The 26,672-nt window shown below is 37.9% G+C and overlaps 1 protein-coding gene across 1 annotated transcript in view; it reads right to left on the reverse strand.

Annotated features, from left to right (window-relative positions):
- LOC138755508 (putative Polycomb group protein ASXL3) overlaps window positions 1-26,672 on the reverse strand; it is a 360,016-nt gene that overhangs the window by 305,446 nt on the left and 27,898 nt on the right. The window contains exon 2 of the mRNA XM_069921623.1: window positions 10,716-10,798. Coding sequence (XP_069777724.1) covers window positions 10,716-10,798 — 83 coding nt within the window. The remainder of the gene's footprint in view (window positions 1-10,715; window positions 10,799-26,672) is intronic.

Here is a 26,672-nt window from a genome sequence, read left to right on the forward strand (position 1 = left end):
TACCGGATGTAAACAGCGTCTTCATTGTTGGGGTCTTTCATGGCTTGGTTCAGCATCATGCTGAAGAAGATTGAAAAGAGGGTTGGTGCGAGAACACAGCCTTGCTTCACGCCATTGTTAATGGAGAAGGGTTCAGAGAGCTCATTGCTGTATCTGACCCGACCTTGTTGGTTTTCGTGCAGTTGGATAATCATGTTGAGGAACTTTGGGGGACATCCGATGCGCTCTAGTATTTGCCAAAGCCCTTTCCTGCTCACGGTGTCGAAGGCTTTGGTGAGGTCAACAAAGGTGATGTAGAGTCCTTTGTTTTGTTCTCTGCACTTTTCTTGGAGCTGTCTGAGGGCAAAGACCATGTCAGTGGTTCCTCTGTTTGCGCGAAAGCCGCACTGTGATTCTGGGAGAATATTCTCGGCGACACTAGGTATTATTCTATTTAGTAGAATCCTAGCGAAGATTTTGCCTGCAATGGAGAGCAACGTGATTCCCCTGTAGTTTGAGCAGTCTGATTTCTCGCCTTTGTTTTTGTACAGGGTGATGATGGTGGCATCACGAAGATCCTGAGGCAGTTTACCTTGGTCCCAACAAAGCTTGAAAAACTCATGCAGTTTGGCATGCAGAGTTTTGCCGCCAGCCTTCCAGACTTCTGGGGGGATTCCATCCATACCTGCTGCTTTGCCACTTTTCAGTTATACAAGTTATATACTATTAGGGAAGTTGAAATCACCTATAATGACAATCCTGTATTTCCTGCACCATTAGAAAATCTGCCTGCTTATCTGCTCCTTGGGGGTTATTTGGACGCCTATAGACTATCCTAGCGCAGTGATTGCTCCCTTCCTATTTCTGACTTTCACCCACATCGACTCAGTGGACACTCCCTCTACAGCCTCCTCCCTTTCTATAGCCATGATACTATCCCTGACCAGTAATGCTATTCCCCCCTCCCCAACTCTCTCTTACTTCCTATCCTATTCCTTTTAAAACACTTAAACCCTGGTACCTGCTTTAGCTAATCTTGCCCTCCTTCCAGCTAAGTCTGTGTAACAGCTGCAACATCGTAGTTCATCCACTTTATTCCTAATACTCCTAGCATTGAAATAGGCACATTTCAAACTCTTTAACTGGCTACATTTATGTTTCCTCCTCTGCTGTCCTTCCTTACAAACTCAGAACACATTGTGACATGCTTTTGACCTTTTGCACTATTCTCTGCACTCACATTCTGGTTCCCACCTCCCTACCAAACTAGTTGAAATCCTCCCCAACAGCTCTAACAATCTTCCTGCCAGGATATTGGTCCCTCTACAGTTCAGGTGCAGGTGAGACTTTCCCCAGAAGAGATTCCAATGATTCACAAATCTGAACCCCTGCCCCCTGCACCAACTCTTCAGCCATGCATTCATCTGTCACAACTTCTTACCCCTCTGGCACATGGCATAGGTAGCAATCCTGAGATTATCACCCTCAATGTCCTGCTTTTTAACTTCTTACCTAACTCCCTATATTCCCTCTTCAGTACCTCATCATTACTCCTATCATTCCTATCCACATGAGCCACGACATCCCTCTGCTTACCCTCTCCCTCCAGAATGCTGTGAACTCGATCAGAGGCATCCCTGACCCTGGCATAAGGGAGGTAACATACCATCCATGAGCCTCGATCTTGTTCACAGAACCTTTTATCCACTGGTCTAACCAACGAGCTTCCGATCACCATAGCTCTCCTCTTCTCCCCTTTCTCTTCTAAACCAAAGGCCCAACATCTGTGACAGAGACATGACCACCACAACTTGTCCCTGGTAGAATGTCCCCCAACAGTACTCAAAACAGTATACTTATTGTGGAGGGGGAAAAAAAACAAGAAATTATTTCCCAATTTTAAAAATTCTGTAAATGACTCTAGCAGTGAAATATAAATCTCCTGGACTGAGGTCCTGAATCCACTTCCAACAGGGTCCTTTTTACAAAAATATTGCAAATTCAATCATTTGAATGTTGCTGTTGATCTTGAGTATAAATAGGTTAAATGCACAGAAAACGTCTCTTGTAGTTTGATTTGCCCAATACATTTTAATGAATCTCTGACAGTTTATCAAGTTTAATTGTTACCAATAGCTTTAATTTCATTTCGTTGTCAGCATTATTTTGAGAGATGTCGTTGACTTTTCTCTGAAAGATCCTACTTTTCAGATCATTTGAGGTTAGTTCACATTTATTTTGGAAGTGGCTCATTGCCAATTCCAGCATCTGGCCTGCTCTATTCTTTGGCAAAATTGTAATGTGCATTTTAAAAATTATTAATTCTGATAATCTAATCAGTTTGTTTTAGATTAGACAACAACTAAGTTTTTGCTTATAAATTTTATAATTTAGCTAATAACATCCTTATTTAAAAATAGTAACCTACAATCTTGAAGCAGATTTTTACAATCTCAGTGAAGTTTCTTTTGATAGAATCCCTTGAAAATAATATCCTGACTATGCAAGGCTAATAGTATTAAGCCAAATATAGCCAATGGTAATATGTATCTTAAATTTTCATTCATTTAGTTGTTTTATAGAAGTACTTAGAATCTTTATTTCCTTTAAAATCTAACACTCACCTTCTAAGCATCTTTAAAACATGCAAAATTTCCATTAAGGGGTAACCAAGAAGAATAGAGTGGCACCTTGAGTTTAATAACCTCGTATGCAAAAACCTTGCACTTGTTGACATTAATCTCACCTTTACAAAATCCATTCACACAATTTATCTGACCCAGCTGTAATCTGCTGATTGCTTTTAGATTTAACTTTAACAACTTTGTACCCTGTAGAAATGTGTATTGCTTCCATTTAAGATTTTCTTTAAATCAATTATGAAATTGAATGGGAGACAATTGAGGAGTGCAGAGCAACAAAGGGATTTAGGAGTTATGATAAATAGTACCCTCAAAGTTGATACTCAGGTAGATAGAGTGGTGAAGAAGGCATTTGGAATGTTGGCCTTCATAAATCGGAGTATTGAATTCAAGAGTTGGGATGTTATGATGAAATTGTACAAAGCACTGGTGAGGCCAAGTTTGGAATACTGTGTGCCGTTTTGGTCACCGAATTATAGGAAGGATATAAACAAAATAGAGAGAGTGCAGAGAAGGTTCACGAGAATGTTGACAGGATTTCAGGGTCTGAGTTACAGGGAAAGGTTGTGCAGACTGGGGCTTTTTTCTCTGGAGCGTAGAAGATTGAGAGGGGACTTGATAGAGGTGTTTAAGATTTTAAAAGGGACAGACAGAGTAAATGTGGATAGGCTTTTTCAATTAAGAGTGGGGGATATTCAAACCAGAGGCCATGGTTTGAGATTGCAGGGGGAAAATTATAAGGGGAACATGAGGGGAAATTTCTTCACGCAAAGGGTGGTTGGGATGTGGAATGAGCTTCCGGCAGAGGTGGTTGAAGCAAGGACATTATTTACATTTAAGGAAAGACTGGATAATTACATGGCGGGGAGAGGATTGGAGGGGTATGGACCAGGTGCTGGTCAGTGAGACTAGGAGGGTGGGGATTTGTTCCGGCATGGACTAGTAGGGCCAAACTGGCCTGTTCTGTGCTGTATATGGTTATATTGAAATGTAAGTGTTTATCTCATAATGATAATGATGCAAAAGCATCCAACTGAAATCATCTATTTCCCATAAGAAGAAATTATATAGATAATCTCCAGAGCATTTTATTTATTCAGCAGGATATGTCTGGAATGATGCTACATGTCTGTTTCTTCTGTCAGAATTGGTGTGGATTACTGCCAATCTCTGGTTCAGATCACTTCTCGGCAGTATTTTCTTTGATATCTGGTGAATTATTACTTTTATTCCCTTCTTTCTCACTTGTTGATCAAGTAAACATTTTCAAACTCTGGCTTAATTGGAAAATTATTTAAAAACAAGAAGTACTTATCCGCTGACTTTAAAATAAAATCATATCTGTGCCAGATGTTGCCCATGACACTTCAATCCCATTCACTTCTTATATCCTTCAATAGTGCATTTTTACTGTGTCCATTGGAAGTTTCTTAACACTAGGTTAGAAAGTGGTGGTGCACTTCCCACTCCAAAAATATGAGCATAAGATCAAGCTCAACATTTAATGAAATCCTGAGGGAAAGTTGTCATACAAGACAACTTGTATAAAATTCTTCATAAGGTCCCCCAAGCCAGCTTTGCCATTCGATAAAATTTTGCTTATCTGATTTTGTACTTCATTTTCCTTGATGCTACCCATATCCTTTGACTCCCTTTTAGTCGTATTATCTATTAATCTTAGCCTGGAATATAGTTAATGACTGTCTCCACAATTTTCTGAGGGACAGAATTCGAATGCTTCACGACTCCTCTTCTTTTCTTTCTTGAATGGGTAATAACTTATTTTGCGATTATGCTCCCAGTTCTAGATTCCCCAATGAAGCGTACAACAAAATCAACCCTGTCAGATGCTCCCTCCCCCCATCGCCCCAAATGTTTCAAAAAGAACACCTCTCATTCTTTTAACCTTGAATTAGGATTAACCCAACCCATTCAACTTTTCCTTAAATGGCAACTGCTTTATTCCAGGAATTAACTCTGTGAATTCAAAGTACATACCAAAACTGTACTTCAGGTGTGTTTTCACCAATGCCCTACAGGGTTGTACCAAGATAATGCCATTTCCCCCTGAAATGCAGGACAATGTACTTTCTAGTTTTCTGCTGTATCTGCATTTTAATTTCTTGCATCTCAAAAAAAATTACATGTAAATATCTTGGTACCTATAGACAGCCTCTGCTATCAGCTGTCCTACTCCCACTGCAAACCCACTGAAGCCTTCGTACTTACAAGGGTGCACTGCTCATGTGCAGGTACTGAGAGGTCACTAGAGTGCTGTGAAGAGAACAAATGCCAAGCTACAGGCTCTCTCTCTCTGCCATGTTAATGTGTTTGATTTATACTTAGTTCATTGTTTGGTTCATTGCACCCGTCGGGTTCAGTCATTATTTCAGACACTAAAATGAGCATGGTGTCAGAAGTGAAGCCTCACAACTGAAGAACTACCACAGAGAGTAATTAAAACCACATTTGTGAAACCTAAAATGGCGGACGTATTTCGATAGCCTGATCCCATGGTGTTCAAAGAAATATAGCTGAGAACTTGCACGTGTTTGAACAGGAGTATGACATTTTTATAGCAGTTGCACACAACGATAAGCCTGCCCATACCAGAGTATACATTCTGTTGAATTTGGCAGGCTCGGAAGCCATTGAGAGATGTCATTCGTTTACGTGGGTGAGGTGCATGAGGGGAATCTTGTGACCAATCCAGCTGAAATGAGGGAGGACTCCAAGTGCCTAAAATGCAAGTTTAGAAAAATGTGCAACCCTCAGAGAAATGTCACAATGGAAAGACACAAGTTTAATAGGAGGGAACAAAAGTCTGGTGAGTCCATACACTCCTACATCAGCGATTTGAAAATTAAAGCCAAAACCTGATACTTTGGTACACTTTGTGATGAGTTAATCAAAGACTGGATAGTCTGCGGAATTTGTGACGATAATATGAGAAAATTGCTCCTGCTAGATGGCAAGCTAACTTTGGAAAAGGCCATCATTGTTTGTCTCACCTATGAATCTACTGAGGAGAACAGTGAAAGACTGGCTGCTCCCCAACAGCTGACCACAAGTATTGATACAGTACAGGCAGGACCAGCAAGCAAATAATGGCTGGAGGACCAGAGAAGATACATGCCTCCCCAAGCAGCCCACTTTACACCCAGAATGGGGTGTGGCAACTGCGGAGGGGACCACATTCCGAGGCGAGAAATGTACCCAGTATATGGCCAGCAATGCCTGAGCTGCAGAAGACGGATCTATTACAGCAGGTGCTGCATATCCAGACAGGGGTGCGGCAACTGCAGAGGGGACCACATTCTGAGGCGAGAGATGTACCCGGTGTATGGCCAGCAATGCCTGAGCTGCAGAAGACGGATCCATTACAGCAGGTGCTGCATATCCAGACAGCAGGCCTCTAATGCACACCAGACCCAGGAAAGCCGCCAGTCACTTGGAACCGAAGCAGAGATAGAGCGACCCAGATGACAAATACCATGTTGGTGGAATTTCTACAGGAGTGACAGATGACCCAGTGGTGACCCAGATCAGAGGAAAGGGCAAAGTGGCTGAGATGAAAATCGAAACTGGAGTGAAATGCAACATCATGCCATTGAAGGTCTTCCACCAGCTGAGAAACATGGAGTGGGTCCTACCATGCATCAAATCTATAGGCCTGGTGGCTTATGGAGGCAGCAAAATCCAGACCAATGGCACAATACAGCTGCAGTGCTGGGCACAAGGAAGGCCCCATACGGTGTCTTTCTTTGTAGTCCGTGAAGATGTCAAACCCCTGCTTGGCCTCACTGTGTGGGACTCATTTCCTTTGGCATTGACATCCATCAGTGAAGTCTGACTGAAGACAATCTCTCGTGAACAATCCTCTTGGAGTATGAAGAACTTTTCATAAACAAGCTAGGGAGGTTACCAATGATGTATTCCATGCAGCTTGACCCGGAGGTGAGACCCATGGTCCGTTCAGCACACTGCATCCCCGTGCCCATGAAAGAAAGAGTCAAGGCCGATCTGGACAGAATACAGGATTTGGGGGTCATAACTCCAGTCTCGGAACCGGCAGAGTGGGTGTCGACCATTGGAGCCGCCAAGAAGAGGACGGTCAAGAAATCCACATTTGTATCAATCAACGGGACCTGAACACAGCCCTAAGATCGCATCACACCATGCGGACAGTAGAGGAAGTGGCCACACAGATGGCCAGTGCAATGGTGTTGTCAGTCCTAGATGCAAAGAACTCGTTCTGGAAAATCTCACTTGACCGTCGCTCGTCACTACTGACCACCTTCAGCACGGCTTTCAGCTGGTGCAGGTTCCGGAGAATGCCTTCCAGCATTAACTTGACAAGCAAAGTTTTCCAGCTGTCTATGGAACAGATATTCGCCAGATACCCTTGCGCCACTGGTGGATGGAACATCGTGAGAAGAACATGACAAAAACCTGAGAAGAGTGTTCGACTGCGCAAGGGAGGTAAACCTGTGGCTTAACCCCAACAAGTGCAGGTTCTGCCTCAACCAAATCAGCTATGTGAGTCACGTGTTTTCTAGTGAGGGGCTGAAGGCGGACCCTTCGAAAATGATGGCCATCACCAAAATGATAGTACCTAAGGACATGGCAACTCTACAGCAATTCCTGGGCATGGTAAACTACCTGGGTAAATTTATACCCTTTGCCAGCAAACCAATGTCCTCATTCCGACAGCTGACCTACAAGGACACTGAGTGGACATGGAACCACCAGCAGCAGGATGCATTTGAGGCCCTCAAGCGACATATGTCCTGCCCACCAGTCCTCTCCTACTTCGATGTGCACAGGCCTGTGCTGCTGACCTGTGATGCTTCCTAGTATGGTCTAGGCGTGGCATATTTGCAGGATGGCAAACCAGTGGCTTATGCATTCAGATCGCTTACAAACACAGAGATGAGGTACGCCCAAATCACGAAGGAGCTTCTGGCTGTGATTATGCATATGGCAGACAGATTACCATCAAAACTGACCATCAAAACTGACCATTTACCCCCAGTGATTATCATCAACAAAGCCATCCATGCAGCCAAGGAAGACTTCAGCAGATGATGCTTCAGTTAGAAAAGTACCACATCACCCTAATTCACAAATGCGGCAAAGAAATGCACCTAGCTGATGCCCTTTCACAAGCCCCCAGGAAGTGCACAAAGCGGCAGGCCGAGGAAGAAGATACCTTTGATGTCATGACAGTGAGCCACATCTCCTTGGCCTGACTTGATGAACTGAGTAAGCATACTGCAGAGGACAAAACCTTGAGCTGCTTGGGCAACTTCATTAAAGGCAGTTGGCTGACCAAGCAGTGCAGCCTGCCACTGGCAATACAACAATGCTTTCCTTATCGGGATGAACTAATCATTGACGAGGGGATAATTATGAAAGGCCAGAGAGCAGTTATCCCCACTACACTAAAGAACATGAACGTAGAAACCCTGCAAAGATGACACCCCAACATGGAAGTGACAAAACGTAGGGCAAGTGACATTGTTTTCTGGCTAGACATGTCTGACCTGATAGATGAAGAGGTGCAGTCCTGTGTGGTCTCCAACAGTACCAGGCCCCTCAGTAAAGATAGCCATTACAGCTGCACCCAGAACCCACCCTACCCTGGTTGACAGTAGCAACTGACATCTACCTAGAGCTGACTGACTCAGGCTGGTTCGAGATGGACCTACTATGAGCCACCAACTCAGAGGCAGTCATCAAGAAGCTCAAACGCCACTTCTCGCTGCACCGAGCCCCACACTCACTCCTTTTTGACAATGGCAGTCAGTTCACCAGCCAAAACCTTCATGATTTTGCCTCTTCATGGGATTTTACCCACATTACCAGCAGCCTGGAATACCCCGAATCCAAAAGGCTCGCTGAAAGAGCAGTAAGGAGCGCCAAACAGCTCATGGAACATTGCCAAAGAGAGAAGATGGAATTATTCCTCAGCCTGCTCAAACTGAGGAATGTCCCTCGGGACAACACCCTGGGCACACCGGCGCATCGATTCATGTCATGGCAAACCAGGACAACCCTTCTGGTGGCAAGGAGGCTCCTAAACCCTCATGTTAAAGACCTACAGGACATCAATGCCCAACTGCTAAACAAGTGGCTGGCGCAAAAGAAATGTTATGACAAAACCAGCAGGCCACTCTTGCCCCTTACTGAAGAGCAGGTCGTCAGACTTCCAACGCCAGAGGGATATGACCGCCCAAGCATAGTGAAACAAAGCTGCCAAGAGCTGAGGTCATACCTCATTCATTTGTGGAAAAAAACCTACAGGAGGAACAGAAGGCACATCCTCCCTATAAAAGAACCTTGCCCATCACAAAACCCAGACAGACCGATATTTCTTGATGAGCCCAGAAACACAGAGAACCCAGCCACAGCCCCAGAGGAAGTCATGAGCGACACAGACAGTGCCCCCATAACCGTGAGCGAGAATCTGCAGATGAGTTGCCTCAAGCCTCCACTTCCAAAGAAGGGTTGTACAAAATGTGTGCTGGACATGTTTGCAAGTCAAACCCGAAGTACCAGGACTGAATTGGGTTGATGTATATATTTTGTATATTTGTTATCGGACTAGTAAATGCAGGTACTTAACGTGATGTGTGGGAGGGTTGGCTCAAGAAAGAGGACGTAGACAGCCACAGCTATCGGCTGTCCTACTCTCACTACAATCACGCTGCAGTCTCTGTACCTACAAGGGTGCCCTGCGCATGTGCAGGTACTGTGAGGTCACTAGAGTAGAGAGAGCAAATGCTGAGCTACAGGCTCTCTCCCTGCCAATGTTAATGTATTTGATTTATACTTAGTAAAGTTCATTGTTTGGTTCACTGCACCTGCCGGCTCCAGTCATTATTTCAGACACAATAATGAACAGTACCACAGTCTATCTTGATTTAAATAACATTCAGATTTTCTGTTCTTCCTACAAATGTGGCTAAAATGACATTTCTCTAAATTATACCCCCATCTGTCAAATTTTTAGCTGTTCACTTAAAACTTTCCCTATTGAAGTTGGAAAGCATGTTGTGCTCCACTTACAACTTGTTTCTACAGCTTGCACCTGGAGTCCAGCCTACCAATCTGAAAATAACCCTCTTTGTCTCAACTGTCCATTCTGTTAAATGAATGTGGACATCAAATGTGTTGTGGCATTATTTCAAAAATGAATCAATGTCCTTTTCAATATTTATCTTTAAATCTACACCACTTAAAAAAGATTTGGCTGGTAAATATCTAATTGTTTTCTTGTGAAAGACTTCTCTTTGTAATATTGGTTGTTCATCTATAACAGTGATTTCATTTTATTAGCTATTAAATATTTTGGGTGCCTTGCAGTCATGAAAGTGGAATTTAAATATATGCCTTTCTATCAAGTATTCAATTTACTTTCAAATGAATTTATGCATTCTGTTCCAGCAAAGAGTTGTGGAAGAGAATTACAAATTCTAAACGCTGCGTGAGAAAATTTGTGTCAATTCTGTTTTTTTTTAAAATTGTGATCATAAGTTTTTGCTGCTGTTTCAACCATTAATTGATGTCATCTACTGCTATTTATCTTAAAATTTTAATCATCTTGAAATAGTTAAAATTCTCAGTGCCAGTGAAAAAAGCCTCAACTTTTATCTCTCGTACAGGTGGTCAGGAGCAGCAGAACGAATTCCATTTTTGTGCTTGACGCATACTAAGAGAATATCAGAACATAGAAAGGTCTATTGCCTGCCCATTACCAATTAATATTTTGTTTATAATTTCACATTACCCTTGCTGTTTTGATTCAGATAGTGTACAAAAGACAATGTGACTAATCTAACAAAACAAAATACTTTCCAGCAGGGCTACGACTGCTCATGTTTTTTTTGCAGAAATGTTTTCATAAATAAGATAATTGGGGCACAAGCATCAAATGAATTCAAAATTTGATTTGAGGTTGGCAGAATTAGAAAAATATAGGATTCAAAACCGAGACTGAAAGTCCCAGAAAGTTTCAACGAATTGAATGACAAAATTCACATTTAAAGTTTAACAGATGCCTAAAATTATGTTTCACTGCTGAACACTGACCTCATTTCTTTCAATCCCTCTTTCTGAATGACTTGTAATATCTGCTTTGGTGTCATTGGTGTATTTGGATGCTTTTCCAGAACCTGGGAGAAATAAATAGGCACATGAACAACATGACAGAAAGAAAGGCAGAGTTGCTGCCCTAATTTCTTAAATTTATATTTACTAAAAATATCTGAGCTTTCATAAATGAAATAAAATTTTAAGTCATCCAAAGTAACATCCTATTAAGAGCATCATGAGCCACAGTTTCATAAACATGGCATTATTTCTTGCTGGTAAGGTAAGCAAATAGTCATTGAAGCAGGAATATTATAATTTTTTTAAATGCTACAAGGCATAAAAATAGAGATAGAGTCCAAATTATTGCCAGTATTATCTCCAACTCCCCCCCCCCCCACCCACCTAACTCCAGCTAAATGGGTTTGTGACAGTGATAAATAAGTGACACATTCTTCATATGTGTTTGTGACATCCTCATTGTCCACAAATAAGTCCAGGAGTTTGGGACAAAGACACTTTTTTCCTTATTTGCCCCTGTGCTTCACAGTTTTAAATTTGTAAGCAAACAATTCACATTAGAGTCAAGTGCACATTCCAGATTTTATAAGGCTATTTGTATCATTTTGGTTTGACCATGTAGAAATTGCAGGACTTAATATTTGGGACATAGCAATGGTATGCACATTAGTCATGTTTAGTACTTGTTTTCATATCCCTTGCATGCAATGACTGCTTGAAGCCTCTAATTCAGACATCACCAGGTGCTGAGTATCTTCTCTGTTGATGATCTGCCAGACCTCTACTGCAGCCATCAGCAGCTCCTGCTCATTTTGGGGGATTGTCCCCTTAAGATTTATGTTCAGCAGGCAGAAGGCATGCTCGACTCGATTTAGATTAGGTGCCTGACTTGGCCATTCAAGAATTTTCTAGATTTTAGCCCAGAAAAACTAATTTGTTGCTTGAGCAGAATATTTAGAATCATTGTCATGCTGAAGGATGAAGTACTGATCAATGAGTTTGGAGGCCTCAGAATTCATTTTGATATTGTCATAAGCAGTTACATCATCAATGAAAATCAGTGTGCCAGTACCTGGGTAGCTGTACATACCCAGTACCATATTTCATAAATGAGGTGGTATGCTTTGGATCATGGGCAGTTCCTTTACGCCTCCACACTTTTCTCTTGCCATCATTCTGATACAAGTTCATCTCGGTCCCATCTGTCCACAAGGCCTTTTACCAGAATTCAGCAGGCTCTTTTAAATACAGGTACTTCTTAGCAAACTGAAATCTGGTCATCCTGTTTCTGTAGCTAACAAGTGGTTTGCATCTTGCAGTGTACCATCTGTATTTTTATTCATGAAGTCTTCTGCAGACAGTAGTCATTGACATATTCACAGCTGCCTCCTGCAGAGTGTTTCAGATCTGTCCAACCAGCTTTTGTGGATTTTTCTTCACCATAGTGAGAATTCTTCTGCCATCAGCAGTACTGAGCTCACCAATATCTTCTTTCTTCATAATGATGTTCCGAACAGTTAATTTTGGTAATCCTAAAGTTTGGGTAATGTCTCTTACTGTTTTATTCTTATTTTTTAGCCTTATAATGGCTTTTTTGACTTACACTGGGACAACTCTGGACCTCATATTGAGAATGGCAACAACTGACTCCAAAACTTATCAAAAGCTTAGAAGCCAGCTTTACTCTCTTATACCAGCATCAACGAAGCAATTAAACAAACCTGAATAATCACAAACCCCTGTGAAGCCAAAAGTCCCAAACATTATGGTGTTGTATAAAAAGTTCTGCAATTTCAAAATGGTCAAATCAAAATCTATACAAGTAACCTTGAATAAAATCTGGAATTTGCACTTTAATTATATGTGAATTGTTTGCTTACAAATTTAAAACTGTGGAGCACAGAGGCAAATAAAGGAAGTGTTTTTGTTCCAAACATCATGGAAGGCATTTTCTTTCATAGTAGAAACATATTTACTCACAATTTTTTTTTAGACACATTTCACGATATCAGGTCCTTTCGGCCAACGATTCTGTGCCGCCCAAATACTCTAATTTTACCTACAACCCTTGTTCGTTTGGAAGGGTGAGAGGAAAAGGGAGCATCTGGTGAAAACACACAAAGATGGGGAGAATGTACAAACTCCTTACAAACAGTGCTGGATTTGAACCCGGATCACTGGTGCTGTAATAGCGTTGCCCTAACTGTGTGAAAATCTGGATAACATTTTAAATACTCCTGGCTTTTAGCCTACATGAATTCAATACGTTGAAAGCAAATTGGGCGGCACAGAATCGTTGGCCGAAAGGACCTGATATCGTGAAATGTGTCTAAAAAGAATTGTGAGTAAATATGTTTCTACTATGAAAGAAAATGCTTTCAATGGACCATAAAAGTAAAATATAAATAATCAGGTATGGCAGAAACAGTTTATAGTGCCTTCCATGATGTTTGGAACAAAAACACTTCCTTTATTTGCCTCTGTGCTCCACAGTTTTAAATTTGTAAGCAAACAATTCACATATAATTAAAGTGCAAATTCCAGATTTTATTCAAGGTTACTTGTATAGATTTTGATTTGTCCATTTTGAAATTGCAGAACTTTTTATACAACACCATAATGTTTGGGACTTTTGGCTTCACAGGGGTTTGTGATTATTCAGGTTTGTTTAATTGCTTCATTGATGCTGGTATAAGAGAGTAAAGATGAGCTTTATTGCTTGCAATGATGGTTATTTTAAAAAAATGTTTTTAGAAGATCAACATTCAAAATTATTCAAAATGAAATTATGAAGGATATTCAAACTTTCTTGCACAAACTGAAGTAATTCTGGATTGCACAGACTGAATTCACGTCGGAACTCAAGCAAATTTAGTTTAATTTTAGAATGAGATTCATGCCCAGGCATGGAGATTTCATGCTTCATTGCATATAGACACATGGTTGATGTAGCAGAAAATTCTTGTTCAAAAAGTGATAACAATTGCTGAACAATTCCATTCCAAACCATGTCAGTTTGGAAAGACTAAGAGTTTCTCAGTGTGTAAATTACCATAAACTAACACAAAAGCTTTAATTATTAATAAACTGAGAAGGTTATCTCCCATCAACCTTAGTCAGACATCATTCTTATAATCAAATGCCAAGAAAGAAAGAAAACCAATAAAAGCATTTACTTTGACATTTAGTAAATAAGTAAACAAATGTACAGGAGGAAAAGGCTGAATTAGCAATTGCACAGCTACTATTAAGGATCAACAACTACAGATGCTATGTTTCATTTTAAAAAATGTATAATATTGCATTAAGACTTTGAAAAAGATCAAAATGGAAGTAAAATCAAATAACAAAATTAATGCAATTTTATCTCATGGCAGAATGCTAGTTTAAACATGAGCCTCTTCTGAATCATATCAGTATTTAAAATCTGAAGCCAAGTTATAAACATGTATTCCAACTATATTACTACAATGTATGTAGATATAAGCCAATCCATTAACTGGATAAAAAGCACTCTTTTCACCATCATATGTTCAATACATTACACCATAATTCATTTGACAGTCTCACCCTTTTACACGGAGGATTCAAGCTGGGTATTATCCTCCTTTTGAACGCTTTTCTTACCTGTGTGAATACATCAAAAGCACATTGGAGGGAGCCTGAACTTACCCGGCTTTTATCCGCCAAGGTAGGTAGTGTCAGAGGCGAAGCGGGGCTCTACTACACATCCTGCCTCTTTTGCTTCTGAAAGCCGGCTTGCTGTGTAAAAGAACTCATCAACCTGGATTTTCATCTGTTGTGTGTTAACAAGTAAGCCAGCTTCCAGAGATGAATGGTGTATATGGCAATAATGCGGCTTTTCAGTGAAAAATGGGTAGTAAGTTCCTATCAGGCATGTTGAGGAGGAAACAAACGTATAAGTTTCAGGCTTTTCTAATAAAATTCTGCCATTATTTGCTGATAGATGCATATACATCAAAAATTATTTGTGGTCAAGAGTGACTTTCTGAGGAGTAATGATTTACTTCTGATTGGAACAGTTGCTAGAAAAAATTGTACTGATAAACAATCCTTTTTCCAGACACCTAAAATCCGGAAAACTCCAAACTCCAACAAGTTGGGAGAGAGATGGCAGCGTGAGTCGGGCGGGCAAGAGGGGAGACCAGCAGCACGACTCGGGTGGGCAAGGGGGGGGGAGGGGAGACTGGCAGTGCGAGTCGGGCAGGCAAAAGATCGGCAGCGCGACTCGGTGGGCGAGGGGGAAGACTGGCAGCACGACTCGGGCGGGCGAGGGGGGGAGAGCGGCAGCGCGAGTCAGGCGGGGGGGGCGAGATAGTAGTGCGACTGGAAGGGGATGGGGGTGGATACGGCAGCACAATTCAGGTGGGCTTAAGTCAGGCTTTCCAAAATCTGGAAAAATCCAAACTTCGGAACACTCTGGCATTATTAGTATAATTTTAAATAGAGATTTAACATATATCTTCAATGAGGAGTTGTGGATTATGGCACAGAAATGTCCATTCTCATTGTCTACAGCTCCTAACTGCAAGAAGAATGAAAAGGATTATTGAAGAGAGAAAAGACTAGAGCTTGAGGAACAACATGCTATGAAGATGGCTAGAGTAAAAGCATTAGCTCAGGCTTCTGCAAGATCCATCACTCAAGGATGTACCCAAGGAGCTACCAACACATCAATGGGTACTGTAACCACAGGTGGCATTGCTAGTGCTCGATTGTCAATGAGCAACCCTGTGGAAAGGGCTAGCGACATTCTATCTTTTCCGAGCACACAATTTATGAATCTTCCTGAAAGAAGAGCATTTCAACCAGGTTCAACTACATGAGTTAATCATACTTAACAATTGACATTTCAACCACGTGTTGCTGAAGAAACAGCAAAAAGTCAAGGATTTCCACCAATGCCATCACAGCTATACCGAGGAAACCCATCAAATCCATCACTTACATATCAAGATCCAACACCAATGACACCAGTTCAAGTTCAACCAGCTCCATTGACAACAAGATAACCAGTTGCAAGCGATGGTAGACAAGACAATATATTATCAATCTTGGCAAAACAAAATGAAATTTCTGCTATGTTAGCGCAGCAACAAGATTCATATGGTTTACCTAAGAAGGAAATTCAGTTTTAAATAGTGATCCATTACAATATCTGATGTTCATGAATTTCTTTTAACATCACATTGAAAGTAATACTAAAAATGCCAAAGATCGTTTATATTACCTGGAACAGTATACTGGAGGATAGGTGAAGGAGTTAGTCAAAAGTAGCCAATATATGAATCTAGACCAAGAATAATTGCATTATCATAATGGCAATGAGCATAAGATTGCAAGGGCCCACATAAACAAGTTTCTTTCTTGGCCAGCAATAAAATCAGAGGATGCAAATGCTTTGCAAGCATTCTTTCTGAGAGGATGTTGTAACACAATGAGAAGTTGTGAATATTTGCAAGAGCTGAATTTTCTGAAGGACTTATGGAGAACTTAAGTTGCAGAGCTTAAGATGATTCCCGGAAGGGATGCTACCTTTGAGGTTGTTATACGATTTTTGGAATGGCATGTGCATGTTTACACCATACCAGCATTTGGAAACATTAAGGGTACTTCAAAAGTTTCAAGGATGTAAAGAAGTCTAAAACATCCTCTCAGCAGAAACCAAAGATACAAGAACGGATAATGAAGCTATGAAAAAAGATCAAACTGTTCAGGAAAGCTGTTTGTATTGCAAAGAACAACATGCTTTAGAAAAATATTCATGATTGAATAAAAAAAATAGATTAGAAAAAGCAATGATGCCAGAAGAAATTAAACATCCAATCATCTTAGCTAAAGAATTTCATATTTCTGAAATGAGAAAACAAGTCATGGTGGTTATTATAATGTATTATAAGAATAGTGCTAGAAATATTGGATACTTGGTGCTTCGCCATTGATCAAAAGAATTATATCAAAGTGTGTTATTTGTCAACAAGCAAATGCTAAACCTGGACAACAACTAATGGTGGATTTACCACAAGATGGAATTTCATCTGATGAGTTTATTATTTTGGTCCTTTGCAAGTAAAATGAGAAAGAAGTGTTGAAAAGCGATATGGAGCTATTTTTACTTGAGAGCAATTTATAATGAAGTAGCATCATCACTTGATACAGACTCTTTTATCAATATTCTTCAACGTTTTATTGCCAGACATGGTCAAGTGAAGGAGTTACATTCTGATAATGGATCTAATTTTATAGGAGATAAACTAGAGTTATGAAAAGCAATTAAAAATTGGAATCAACATTGAATTCATGATTCATTACTTCAAAAGGAAATTAATTGGATATTTAACCTGCCTACAGGATAACATCATGGTGGTGTGTGGGAAAGAATGATTAGATCAATCAGGAAAATTCTTAATTCAATTTTGAATAATCAAATGCTGAATGATAACAATCTGCAGGCAGTATTGTGTGAGAATGAAGCTATTTTAAATGGTCATCCAATATCTAAAGTTTCTATTGATTCAAATGACATCGAGGCACTTTCACCGAATCATATTTTACATCTTAAATCTAAACTTTTAATGCATCTGGGCCAATTTCAGAAATAAATTGTCCTTGCAAGACACAGATGGAGACAAGTGCAGTTTATTGTGGATTTATTTTGGAAAAGATGGGCTAAAAAATATCTTTCATTATACAAGAAAGACAAAAATGATTTATGATTGTTTTATGACTTTTCCTTTAAGGATTAATTATTTTTGTAGAGTTACCATAGTTACTATTCATCATATGTTGTAATATCTGAGCGTAATATCTGAGTGGGAGTTCTCTTCTCATTCTTGGAATGAACATGGAAGAGACGTGAGCACTCGATAAACTTTTCTTTGAGTTCATTATTATTATTCATCATCATTACTATTCATTATTAATCATTTATTGTCATTTAATTTGTTTATATTTGTTTGAATTTGCATATCATTATAATTTACAATATGCTTTATTTTACTCATCGTTTATGAAGTGAGAAGCTATGAAAATGTTTATTTGCTTTTATCAATGGAAAATTAAAGCTATTTACAGCTGCAATTACAAAGTTTGATTTATTTGGATTAATACAATTCGGAATATCGAGGCTTACTTCTCTTGGAAGGTGACATGTTTTGAGATTGGGAAATATTGGAAGCTGGGAAGTGTCATCTACACCCATGTCACTGGTGCTTTAATAGCATTGCACCGATCACCATGCTAACTGGGCATTTGAATAGAATCCCTGAAGAGAAGATCAGCCTTACATATTCTGCAGCTGGGTGAAATGATTAGAAACGCGGGTCCACAATTACACTTAGTTTTGGGAATGGAGTTGCAAGCCACCTATTATTTTCTCTGCTATAATTAGTTAGCACAATGCAGCAATGAAGATTATATATTTTCTCCCATGACTTTATGCTTTGTGAATAGGGCAGAAGTAAAGCCAAGCTGTAGGAGATCTGCAAAAATTATAGGAACTATATCTGTGTTAGTTCAAATTACTGTTAATTACAAATGATTTCCATTTGAAGGTAATATTGTAAAAGACAAGGGATTCAAGTGGAAAAGGAGGAAGGTGGTATGTGGATAGAGTGGAACAAGATGAGAAATTTTATATCTATAAGTAACACCAAGAAATTATTTTAGCCAATAAATCAAAGTTAAAATGTATTCCAGCCACTCAATACTTTTTCACTTTTACTTTTTGTAAATAGCAGTTGCAGGTAGTATCTACTTTACAGCTTGCAGGTTTGATTCAACAAACAGTGAATCAACAGAAAACAAAAATCACAAAAGATATGATAATTCTGAACTTCAGAAGTTAAGATGGAAAATGTTGGAAACATTCAACGGGTCACCAGCATCAGTGGAAAAAAATCGAGTTAATGTTTCATATTAAAGATCCTTTATCAGAACTGGAAAAAAATGAGAAATCTAGTATGTTTTGAATTTCAGAGAGTGTGGGGACAAGAAAAATAGGATAAAAATAATGCCTGATAGGAGAAGCCAGTATTGTAGTGATGATAAACTGCAGATGAAGTGATCTAAGAATAATGAGACATAAAAAGTTAAAATACAAAACCACAAGCAAGAGTTATATTTATTTTCTTCCTCAACTGACTTACCTGTCTTTGGCCTTCTACACCATTATGACACACAGCATAGAGTCAGAGTTTCACAATACTGAAACAAGTTCTTCAGCCAAATTTGTCCATGATGACCAAGTTGTCTATTCATTTACTTGCATTTAGTGCAAACCCCTCTAAACCCCTGTGATCCATGTACCTGTCTGAATATCTCTGAAATGTTTCAATTGTCCCCACCTCCATCATGTTCTCTGATAGTTTGTCCAGATATCCATCACCCACTGTGTGATAATGCTGCCACTCAGATCACTTTTAAATGAATCCCCTCTAACTTTAAATTAATACCACCATGTTTTAGACTTCTCCACCCTGGGAAAAGACAACAAGAGATATGTCATAAAGTCTCTATAAGGTTCCCCCTCAGCCTCCTATGCTCCATGAAGAAAATACTCAACCTATCCATCCTTTCATTATAATTCAAGCCTACTTGAATCTTTCCTGCACTCTTTGCAACTTATGACATCTAGTATTATGAGCCCAGAGGACCCCAAAACCCAGCAGCAATAGAAATTCACCAAGACAAATAGTCACTTCAACAAAAGTTGCTTTTAATTATCTTTAAACATGAAAACACAGTCAAACTTTAACATTACTACTTTACTTAACCTAACATAACCCTTTTCTAATTCTAAGCACACGTGTATATAATGTGTAAGTTCAGAAAAATTATTTGATTCATAGTCCAATCTCACTTCTCACTCCTCCAAGTTCTGGTTGCAGGCAATTCTTGTACTGTGCACAGAATTTAACATTTATAAAGTTCACCAGGCTTTGGTGCTTGAAAGGTAAATGGTTACCGCTCAGGAAGGTTCTTGTCATTTGTCAGAGAAAGATTTGTTGCTCGTTGGACACAAACTGATTCCTTCAGATCAGCTGCTTCAGTGTCTTGTCAAAGAAACTTGACCCATCAGGGTTTTCCTGATGATAACCTCTTTCCTCCAGGTCATCACAGAATTCCTTTTCTGTTTCCCTTGTCTCAGGCAAAACATTATACAGCCGGCCATCTCCTCTTGTATGGACCACAAGGGCTTTGAATAGGCTGAACTAAGAACTCACAACCAGTCTTCAAAATGTTTTTTTTTCCACAAGTTTGCCAGCTTGTCCTGTTCCAGTCCCAGATGCTGCTGCTGAAATGTTGAACTGAATTCTCTCTTTCTCTCTCTCTCTCTCTCTCTATCAGAGAAAACTACATGACCCTCTTAGAACAGCAAATTGCATTCAGACAGACTGCGGCATGGGACCCAATCTTCTGAGTCCACTTATTTGTTGCTTTCCAAAACAATATTCCATTACTCCACAGCATGTCCAATTAACACCTACTTGTGAAGTCCTTCAGCAAAGCAGTTTCCATCATCTTTACAAAGACATTGGGATCCTGACTGTCTGGGTTGAGCAGAGCTCTGGCATTTTAAATGAGATCTGTGTGTGAAGTGTTTGGATTTGTTTGTGACCTACACTAAAAAAACTCCCACAAATGATCTCCTTTAAAACACACATATAAAATATAACATAATCCATCATAATAAGAATAGAAGGAGAGGTCAGACGAATATCTGGTTAAACAGATTGCTATTGGAGGGAAGCTTTAGATTTCCAACATTTAATAAAGAGATAGGTCTATACGATCCAGTATTTAAAGAATCCCTATCTTTCTTGAGAATAACAGTTATAATTGCCTGAGAAAAAGAATACGGTAAGAATGAACCTCCATTGGTTGTTTCAATATATCCATTAATAGAGGCATGAATAAGACTTAAATTTTTAATAAAATTCAGATGCAAATCCAACTTCACTGGGGATTTCTCGTTAGTCATTGATTTAAGTGCTTCTATAACTTCTCTATAAGTAAAGTGAGCATCTAAATAATTATGTTCTTGAATACTCAATAAAGGTAACTGAAGGTCAGATAAAAATTTATCAATTTTCACCTCATCTTTTTCAGATTCAGATGCAAATAATTTCATATAAAAATCCTTAAAAGCATCATTTATATCTTGGGGTTTAAATGTAATTTTGAATCTTTCCTAATGGCGTTACTTGTTCTAGACATTTGCTCTGTTTTTAATTGCCATGCCAATACTTTATCGGCTCTCTCCACTACTTCATAATATTTTTGTCTGTAATAATTTCTCCATTTAATGTCTGTAATTAATTATATTGCAATTTTTAAAAATTTAACTCTTGTATCTTTTTAGCCTCTGTTGAATTCTGCTGTAAATTCTTTTCTAAATTTTCTCTCCTTTTTCCAATTATCCACCTAGCTAGAATAATGTTTCTTAACTTTAGTCAAAAAGCTAATAATTTGTCCTCTTAAATATGCTTTTAAAACATTCCACAAAACAAATTTACTATTAATTGAATCTGTATTTGTTTGTAAATATTGTTGTATTTTATCTCTTATAAAATTACAAAACTCTACATTTCTTAATAATAAAGAATTAAATCTCCATCTATATTTAGTTACTATTTTTCTGAAGCTGTACATGTTAATAATAAAAGAGAATGATCTGACAATATTATACTTTTATATTCAGTGGATACTACATACCCTTGCAAATGAGCCGATAATTTTTAAAAATCTATTCTAGAATAAGAATAATATCGGGATGAATAAAACAAAAAATATTTTTCATTCAGATTCAACCTTTTCCAAATATCAACTAAATACATTTCCTTCAATAATACTAAAATTTGCTTTGCCATTTTGGATCTAGTCACTATTTTTGGAGATTTATCTAATAATGGGTCCAGACAACAATTAAAATCCCCTCCAATCATAACCTTTTCATATGTCTGTGCCAAATTAAAAAAGGAATCTTGAATAAATTTCTCATCAACATCTGGCACATAAATATGAATATTTATGTCAAATAAATTTGACAATAACTTACTAAAATCATAACTAAGGCTCTAGAAAATAAATTATGAAATTATGTACCAAGTTTAATTAATTTAGATCAAGCTGGATTTATTAAAAATTGTTATTCTGCAGATAACATTGCAAAATTAATCAGTTTGATTCATATTTCTCAGGATGAATTCAACTGACCTTGTCATTAGACCTTATAATCTTATCATTGGATGCCAAAAATGTATTCGATAGGGTGGAGTGGAATTTTTTTATAGTACTGATAAAATTAGGTTTGGACCAATGTTTATTAGTTGGATTGAATCTTTATATAGAAACCCTTCTGCAGAGTGGTGACAAATGGCCAAATGTCATCGTCTTTTTTATTAGAAAGGTCTACTAGACAAGGTTGCCCTTTGTCTCTGGCACTGTTCGCATTAGCTATTGAACCTTTGGCACAACTGATAAGATAAGATAACAATATCAAAGATATTAAAGTGAAATCTGAGGTGTATAAGATCAATTTATTTGCTGATGATGTTTTGATTTATTTAACAGAACCCCAAAATTCTTTAAAATCGCTATATGAATGATTGAAACAATATGGTGCAATACCAGGTTATAAAATTAATTGGGAGAAAAGTGAGATTTTGTCATTGACTGATGCAGATTATACTGATTGTAAGAAGATAGCCCAATTTAAATGGACAGACTAAATTAAATATTTAGGTATTAAATTGGATAAGAATTTAGATCATTTATATGATTTGAATTATTTATCTTTATTTTATAAAATTAAAAATGACTTAAATAGATGGAAATATTTACCTGTAACATTATAGGTCAAGTTAATTTTATCAAGATGAATATTTTTCCTAGACTACAACACCTTTTTTAATTTATTTTTTGTAAAGTTCCACAAAAACTTTTCAAAGATTTAAATTCTATTGTTAGGAAGCTTTTGTGGAAAGATAAAATGGCGAGGGTATCTTTACAAAAATTAACTTGGAGGTATGATTTTGGAGGTATGCCATTATCAAATTTTAAAAGTTATAATAAAATTAGGTTTGGCACAAATTAAATTTATTAATAGAATGTTTGATTTGGAAAATTCATTAGTATGGGCTAATATTAAGTTAACTAAAATTGGTGAGAAGATGGATTCTAAATTACTATTTATTTATAATTCACCTATTTTGAGGCATTTAATTGAATGATGGAGTATGATAAATGAGGAAATAGGTATACAGGGGTAAATTTCAGATAAGACCTTGTATCAGAATAAACGTTTTCCTTTTGCTCTTAACAATCAACTTTTGAAAATATGGGATCAGAAAGGAATTAAAACTGCATAAGATTGCTATAAAGCTGGTCATTTTATTTCCTTTCAAAGAATGAAAGAAAAATATGAAATACACAAAGTACCCTTTTTTGTTATTATCAAGTTATAGCTTTATTATAGGATAATTTTGGATATGCTTTAAAGTTACCAAGGCAGTCAAAATTTGATATTCTACTTATGAAAGGTAGGAAGAAAAAAATTGTATCAGAAATGTATTTGTTATTCCAGAATAAAATGCCAAAGATAGATTTGCATAAATCGAGATAAAAGTGGGAAAAGTTTTGGGAATAGCATCATGATCAGGAAGCTTGGAGAAATGTATGTAAACATAGTATGACTAAGATTGTCAAGGTGAGATACAGATTAGTTCATTATAATTTTATACATCAATTGTACTTAACTCCTGAAAAATTAAAGAGATATAATTTAATTTCTTCACATTTATGTTTTAGGTGTCATAAAGGAGTAGGTTCTTTTTTTACATTCTACCTGGTCATGTGATACTATTAAACCTTTTTGGATGCAACTTAAGGAGGTTTGAGAGAAAATTTTTAGGATTAAATTGTTGTTGGAACCAACATTATTTTTATTAGGTAATGTTAAAATGTTAGGTTTGAAACTGAGATTAAGTAGGTATCAACTTGCATTTTTGAGATTAGCCTTGGCTGTAGAGAGAAAATGTATAGTGATTACATGCAAAAATTAGATTGATTTAAGTTTGCAATGATGGTATTGAGATCATGTATTCCATTGGAAAAGATAACATATAATTTACCTGATAATTATCTTTATTTAATCGGAAAATGTGGAGCCCTTATTTGGATTATATAGGTTTAAAGTTTTGAACTTTCTTCGGCACATTGTGGTGGTGTTATTGATGGGTGCATCTCCTTTCTTTCTTTCTTTCTTTCATCTTTGGGGTTAAGGATAGTAGGGAGAGGGAGAAATTGGAGGGAGGGGTATTGATGTGGATAGGAGGAAGCGGCGGGGGGGTTGAGGGGGAGGAGGGATTTGGTATATACCACATTGTTTTTTTGTATATGAATTATTATATTTGAATGTAATGTGGCTCAAAATTTTAAATAAAACATTCAAAAATAAAAGCTTTAGATTTCCAAATCATTGACATAATTTCTGGGGTTGACAAGTTACTCTTCAACTGGAGGACTTCCAACATTCTTTTGGGAAGGTTTGTACATGCTATTGGGGGTTTAAATCAATCTGGGTGAAAATGGGATGCTGAGTAGATGTACTAGTGGGGTGAGGTATAATCAAATGTAGATGGGAAAAAGGGCATTGTTCATAAATACCCACAGGAATAAGGCAAGTGACTGCAGGCCAATGAGCCTTACATCAGGTGCAAGGGAAATTATTGAAACAAATATCTAAGGGACTGGATGTTTCTACATTTGGAAATGTGATTGATTAGAGTTAGCATTGCTTTGTTTGTGGAAAACCTTGTTTCACTAATTTAATTGAGATTTTTGAAGAAATAACCAAGTATATTGATGAGAGCAATGCAATTGATATTCATGAAGTGAACTCGAGTAAGGCATTTAACAAGGTACCACAAACTCAAAAAGGTTAAAACCCATGGGATCTAAAGCAAGGTGCCATATTACATCCTAAATTAGCTTAGCACGAAGGAGGGAAAGGATAGTGGTGCAGGGTTGATTTTCTGATTGGTGGTCTATGAACATTAGTTTACCGCAAAGATTGGTGCTGGAACTCTTCTTTGCAAGATTTATTAATGATTTGGATGTGAACAAAGGATTGGTAAGATTTCAAATGGCACCAAAAATTGTGATATTATAGAGAGCAAAGGGGATTTTCTAGGGCTATAGGATGATATTGATCAATTAAAAAATTCAGTGGCATGTTGGCAGGTTCTGACAAGTGCCAAGTGACACATTTTGGAAGGTCAAATACAATTAGGCCATTTATAATAAATGGTAGGGCTCTAGGGAGTGTGGAGTACAAGTCCTTGGATCCTAAAGTGGCAGCAGAGGTACAAACAGTGCTCTCCATAATGCTTGGAACAAAAACATTTTTTTCTTCTTTATTTGACTTTGTGTTCCACAGTTTTAAATTTGTAATCAAACAATTCACATTAGAAGGCTGAAAAACAATAATAAAACAGTAAGAGACATCAGCCAAACCTTAGGATTACCAAATGTAATAGTTTGGAACATGAATTAAAAAAAGAGCGCCCTGGTGAGCTCAGTATTCACAAGAGGACTGACATTCCAAGGAAGACATCCACTGCTGATGACAGAATTCTCACCGTAATGAATAAAAATCCTTGTCCAATAGATCAGAAACATTCTTCAGGAGATAGGTGTGGTTATGTCAATGACTACTGTCCACATTAGACACTTCTTCATGAAAAGAAATAGTGATTAGTTAACCACAGAAAGGATGGTTAAGAAGTATTTAAAAGAGCCTGCAGAATTCTGGAAAAAGGTCTTGTGGACAGATGATACCAGGATTGACCTGTAGCAGAGTGATGACAAGAGCAAAGTGTAGAGTTGTAAAAGAACTGCCCAAGATCCAAAGCACACCACTTTTGCCATAGTTTACATCTTGCAGTGTAACTTTTGTATTTCTGTTCATGAAGTCTTCAACAGACAGTAGTCATTGACATATCTATTCCTGGCTCCTGAAGAATGTTTCCGATCTGTCAGACATATGTTTGGGGATTTTTCATTTTATGAAGAGAATTCTTCTGTTATCAGCAGTAAATGTTCTCCTTGGAATACCAGTCCCTTTGCAATTATTGAGCTCTTTCTTCTTAATGATGTTCCAAAATGTTGATTTTGGTAATCCTAAGATTTGGGTGATGTCTCTTACTGTTTTATTCTTGTTTTTCTGCCTCATGATGGCTTCTTTGACTTTCATTAGCACAACCCTTGTCCTCGTGTTGAAAAATGGCAACAACTGACTCCAAAGATTATCAAAAGCTTCGAAGCAAGCCTACCTCTTTTATACCTGTACCAATGAAGAAATTAAACATTCCTAAGTACTCACATACACCTATGAAACCAAATGTTCCAAACATTATGGTGACCTGAAATGAGGTGACTGTGTATAAAAAGTGTTGCAATTTCTCTATATTAATATTTTTATTGAGTTATACATAGGTTATAATAAAAGTAAATATCCAACAAAGTAACTATATTGGTACCTATCATACATAACCAAAAGGCAGAAAAAAATACTATTAATCGAACCTTACCCTTATGAAATTGTTTGTTGAACATACATGCTCCACTACTGTAAAAAAAGAAACAGCCAAATTGCTAAACAGGATCAAAGTAGCCTTGTATATTATGAAAATAATTAAGAAAAAGACCCCAAAAACTTGCAAAGTTAAAATTAATTTCAATAATAGAACTATTGTTTTCCAAAGTCAGTCATGCCATCACATCAGACACCCACTGGGCATGCATAGGAGGGATAGCACCTTTCCATCTCATCAATATAGCTCTTCTAGCAATGAAAAACAAAGGAAACTACATGGGATTGTGTTCTAGACAACTTCAAGTCAGTAGGCTTAC

The sequence above is a fragment of the Narcine bancroftii genome, chromosome 2, assembly GCF_036971445.1.
Source record: "Narcine bancroftii isolate sNarBan1 chromosome 2, sNarBan1.hap1, whole genome shotgun sequence".
NCBI lineage: Eukaryota > Metazoa > Chordata > Chondrichthyes > Torpediniformes > Narcinidae > Narcine > Narcine bancroftii.